Source organism: Cynara cardunculus (genome assembly GCF_001531365.2).
Source record: "Cynara cardunculus var. scolymus isolate 2C chromosome LG 16, CcrdV1, whole genome shotgun sequence".
NCBI lineage: Eukaryota > Viridiplantae > Streptophyta > Magnoliopsida > Asterales > Asteraceae > Cynara > Cynara cardunculus.
In genome coordinates, this window is record NC_037543.1 from 7,500,484 (window position 1) to 7,506,484 (window position 6,001).

The 6,001-nt window shown below is 28.8% G+C and overlaps 1 protein-coding gene across 1 annotated transcript in view; it reads right to left on the reverse strand.

Annotated features, from left to right (window-relative positions):
- The window catches only part of LOC112529467 (uncharacterized protein At4g15970-like), a 15,127-nt gene extending 9,671 nt beyond the window's left edge, over positions 1 to 5,456 (reverse strand). The window contains exon 1 of the mRNA XM_025140765.1: positions 5,200 to 5,456. Coding sequence (XP_024996533.1) covers positions 5,200 to 5,427 — 228 coding nt within the window. The 5' untranslated portion in view covers positions 5,428 to 5,456. The remainder of the gene's footprint in view (positions 1 to 5,199) is intronic.
- Positions 5,457 to 6,001: the final 545 nt, after the last annotated feature.

Below are 6,001 nucleotides of genomic sequence, written 5' to 3' on the forward strand. Positions count from 1 at the left end.
CCTCTTCTCCTCCATCGATCGCACATCTCTTCTCCATCATCGATCGTACAGGTTCTTCTCCTCCATCGATCGACACAGAACCCTAATCGAAGGCCCTCTTCTCCTCCATCGATCGACAAGTTCTTCTCCATTGCTCACGGCCCTCTTCTCCTCCATCGATCGACTGGTTCTTCTCCATTGCTCACGGCCCTCTTCTCCTCCATCGATCGACTGGTTCTTCTCCATTGCTCACGGCCCTCTTCTCCTCCATCGATCGACAGGTTCTTCTCCATTGCTCACGACCCTCTTCTCCTCCATCGATCGACAGGTTCTTCTCCATTGCTGTTCTTCAACGATTTTTGGGTTTTTTTGATGTGTAGTTGCTGTTTTATGGTTGCTGTTGATGCTGTTTGATGTTTCCTATTGCTRTTAATTGTTGTTGGTTMAATACATARCTATAGCTACTGTTTTGTGTTTAAAACACTTGATTAAATAGTTGGTTCCATTTGGGTTTATTCAACAATTATTAAACAGTGCGTAGTTCATCCTCAAGGGGTAAATTGGTCATTTCTGTTATTCAGACTGTTGATTCAGATAGAAAAGTAAACAACAACATAAATTTATCCAAATAGACAAATTTATCCAGACAGACAAATTTATCCATGCAGGACTTAATAAAAAATTTGGTAAACAACCCCTAAATCTATATGTAAACTGTAGCATGACACGGGTAACTTACTTGTATAGAGAGAGAGAGAGAGAGTGTGTGTGTTGAAAGGCATGGTCATTGCCATGCATAAAGATATCCAAGTGGACATAGTAAATGGAATACAAATAACACTTTTACTTATTTATATTAATAAATAATTCAAAAAATAAATAATTTTTTATATTATTATTTCTACCAAAAAAATTTATTATATCATCATTATTAAAATATTATATTTATTAAATATTTTAATAATATAATTAAGAATGAATTATTTGAATTAGATATAAAAATTAAACTTATAATTCTGTGATGTAGAAAAAGAATTTATAAATGATTGAGGGGAAATTTGACAAAAAAATAACTAGTAGCTATTAAAAAAAAGAAAAAATATAATAATTATGTGGAAAATTATATAATAATTAGTTCACACCAGATCTAATTATTATAGCATGAATACTTATATTACTACTCCAGGTTGTCTCAATAAAATAATTTAAAAAAATAAAATAAAAATCATATTAAATGCAAATTGCAACATCACATTTCAAGTGCAATTTAAATTTTCTTATAGTTCCGTTATAAATAGTTATTTATCTATACTATATTATAAAATATTTAATAAAAAAATTTAAAAATCATTTTTTATACATGAAGTACTATTTATTGATGCATATTACCTAAAATTCAAGATTACAAGTAATTTTACATAAGTACAATTTATTAAAACCCCATTTTTTTAATTTGTGTAACTAACGGCAGAATCATATAATATCGACAGAGAAAAAAAATAAAAACTAAACACTAAAATCGAGATTTATCTTGCTACATTGTGCGAATACCCTTCTAATAATTGTTAAAACGTAAATAGAAAAAGCATCCACATATTTCAAAATACCACTTTGGACCATACCTAACGCTTATTTTATAATAAAATTACTAACTACGATATAATTGATTACTTATCAATAGACCTGCTTTTTGTTTTGACAAGAGTAATTAAATGCTACAAACAACTAACCGTACATACATAGGGGCAGATTTCGTTACGAGTATTAACGTTTTATATTATCAGGAATATGAATGTTAATATATTTATGATGAATTACACTTTCATATTCATCTGAATGTGTTATTCACAATGAATATATTCATTTTGAATAGAACATGTTACATGTTGGTTCTCATGTTCCTAATCAATTTTTGGTTTATAATAGAACTTTCCTCCATATGTATAAATATATATAGACGAAGGATCGTATGAAAAGAAAAGTTATGATGAGAAACGTAAGAAGAGGTCTACACCATTGATCATTTTTAATTTCATACCCATCCATAAATTGTGTTATATAAAAAAAATTGATCTGATGCATCTCAGTACACCTCACTAGTGTTGACATTCAATTAAAATTGATCTAATGGTGAAAATATTTTTAACGCTTCTCACTCTAACTTTCTTTCTAACCAGAATCCAACCATGTATATATATATATATATAAATATATATATATATATATATATATAGAAGTGATTAAATGAAAACCACTCCAATTTGTAGAAACCGTAAAAACTACTATCATCCTTCGTAATCTTATGAAATTTTTTCATGAAATTGTTTAATTTTGTAAAATTATTTCATATAATATTTTTTTTGATGAAGTTGTTTCATATATGGTTATGAAATTATTTCATATACTACTTAATGAAATTTTAATGAAACTGTTTCATGTATTTCTCTAAAATTAAAATAATAAAGATGATAATATCCATGATTAACATTCTCCACACACAAAAATGATTAATCAACCTCTTATAATTACAAAAAAATGAACAAAATGAAAAATTATGATTGATGGAATGGGGTTTTTACGGTTTTCATATATATATATATATATATATATTGGGTTGCTAGGTGGGGCAGGAGGTGCAAGTGAATAAAAATGAAAGACAAATATCGATAAATGACAAAAGTCAAAGAGCAACGCATAACTTACTCTCAAATTAATACGTAATTATAATAAAGAAAACACGTAAATATATGTTTTACGTCTTGTTTGACCAGCTTTGTCTTTTATTCTTTTTTTATACAAAATAATATTCACAAACATTTACGTTTTCAAAACAACGAAACCACTTTGCATCAAACATTTCCCATTATTCCTATTTCTTTTATCAAATCCTCATTTTCATTTCATTTTGGTAAGTATTTGATAGATATTTTTTGTGTTACACACCATTTTTTTTTATTAACATGAATATCTAACCCGCTATGCGAGTCGATTAATCTCATGACGACCACCTACTTTGCAGATAACCCGGAGTCACCGCATTTGAACTTCCGTAGTCACAAGAGAATTTTTATTCCTCATTGGATTTGAACCTGGTACTTTTGACCTTTGAAGTCAAGCTCAAACCAATCAGACACCACCCTTATAGTTATTACATACCATTTTTTGGTAACTATATCTTTGCGATTTTATTTATACATTCTTATTTTAGTTGAGTATTTAATAACGTCTTAACAAATTAACATTGTTTTAATTTCTAAGTTCTAATAAATTTAATTTAACGCGCTTCACAAATGTTTACGTGTATATATATATATATAGAGAGAGAGAGAGGGGGGGGGGGTGTTTTTGTATTATCTTTGTTTTGGGTAATTTAATTTGGAATTAACTATGTATTATAATAAAATTATATTAATATATCTATATTTGGAATATTCTTTTGTTGGTAGTATAATATATGAAGATGATTTAGTATTTACATTATCTTTTTACTATATTAGTACCAAATTTATTGTTTTATATCCAAAATTCCTTTTCAAATTTCCAATTAAACATAATTTCCTTTCCTGTCTAGGTTTCGTCTCATTTTCTTTTTAAACATAATGCTTTTATTGTCTTCAATATTCACAAAAAGACAAAAACTTAAGGTTGTTTGTTTCTGATTAATAATTCTATTAAGAGACAGCATCTGAATTATTAAGGAATGAATCTTGTTTAGTAAAAAAAAGATTATCTCTTAATGGTTCTAAAATCATCTGAATGATTTTATATCCTAGACCTTCCTTAACCATTAAGCACCCTAATTTCATCATAAACATTTACCAAACAATTATATTTTATTTTGCACTATATCATGAAAGCCTCTTAATCATTCTACACCAAACCATTCGGCAACTGTCAAACAACCCCTTAAAACATCTTCAACCAAGAACTTTTTTTTTTTGTCATTTCATTTCCAACTTATCAAATTAAGAATTTACATAAAAATTCATAATGGTAGTTCTCATAAGAATTTTTTTATGGGGGAAAAGATGTTCATAGATTGGGTTTAAAACATTTGAACAACCCAACTCAATATTTGGGATTTGAAAATTTCAACTCAACCCAAACTAAAGTGCAATCTAACCCAAACCGTATGGGTTGGTCGGGGTTGATATTTTGGTAAATCAAAATATTCTTCTATATTTGTTACCTTGAATATATTGTTTTCTCTACTCATAATTTCTTTTTATCATGAATCATTTGGTATAACTTATCCCTAGCTACTTCTTCTTAAATATATCACATTCAACTATTTTTCTCAATTCATATATATGTTCATATTTACTGAACATATATACAAAAGAGTTACACAGTGACGAATAAGAGATTGAAAATATATGTATATGAGAAGTGTACGTGATTGTGTAATTGTCTAATGTACATATTAGTGTATACTTAACAAACATATTTAATACAATAAATAAAAAAAAAATCGGGTTCATCGGGTTGGGCTTGGTTGGGTTAAAATGGCCATAACCCAATTCCAATCCAATACCTATGGTTTAAATAGCTTACAACTTGATTAGACATCGGGTTATTTTTTATTGAGTTAAAATGGGTTGGTCGGGTTGTTCGGGTTTTTGAGCACCTCTACGTAGAATATATATTTTTCCAACAATCAATAATTATTGTATATTTATAAATAAATATATTTAGTTTTAATTTTATTATTATTGATCAATTACCATATTGGAAAATGTGAATTTGAGGTATTTATTACATTTATTTTAAACATGATACATGAATGACGTATTCTTTTTATCTATTAATCTCATTTTCTAATCAAATCAATTTAATTAATTCCAACGAAAATATCACCGTCATGAACAAGAACACGAAATATTAATTAAGTCTTGTACAGATAGAACTGTCTGTATAGATTTGAAAAGTTTTGTTTGATCGGGTTTTTCCATATGTAGAAAGAACATGTATTTTTAATTGAGAGACCAGGTTTGGAAAAAACTTGACTTTATACATAAAAGTTCTTTAGAATTAATTATGCGATTTATTCATTTTAAAATTGGGATCGAGGGTAAGGATCGTGTATCTTGAATTGAGCTTGAGGGGTTAAAATGGTCATTTGAGTCTTCCTATAGAAAGTCAAAAATACAGTCCTTTAAAAAAATGTAAAATTAAAAATGGCAAAAATGAAGGAAGAAATTAAGTAAATTATATGCTTACTGAATCGGCAGGGTGTTCGCCGGCGTCGAAAGGGTTGTAGTCGCCGGAAGAGTGATAAAGAACCAAGCATGAAAGCGCCACCGTGGCAAAGATGATCACCATCTTAGGAGTTTGTTTGAACAGGTGGTGGAGGAAGAATTCCGGTGGTGGTTGTGACGACGACAGCGACGGAAATTGCTTATCTGGATGGCCGGCGGCCGCCTTGTTGTGTCCGTTGTCCAGACCCATCGGATGATTTGGCCTATGGTTTTGTTCTTTCATGTGGGGTTTTCTCAGATGAGTGGATATTTATGGGTACATATATGTGATTAAATTACAATACCAGCCCCCCATTTATTGTTAAAATTGCAGTTTTGGCATCTCAACTTTATAAAAATTCCATTTTCAGTCCAATGCAATGAATAATTTTGTAAATCACATTACGTATTACAGCATCCGTGTGTAGTGGGAAGTTTTTCAAAAATAGTTTTTTACATTAATGAATGGTTTTCCGAAAGGTATTGGTTAAATGTTGTAAATGACCTTTTTAAATTTTTTTTTTTGTATTTAATCGATTTTATTTCTTAGACTTTTTATAAAAAAATTATTTTTAATCAGTCTTATTTATTATTCTATACTATCTTATAAAACATTTGGCTAAAACTCTTAAAAACTCTTAAAACTCTTAAACTCATTCATCCCTAAACGATTTTATCCATATCCGATTTCATCCCATATCTGAATTCGTGTAACTAACTGCAAATAAACACAATCAAATACAGGATAAACATCTCATTTTAAATATAAAAAATCTAAAATATAA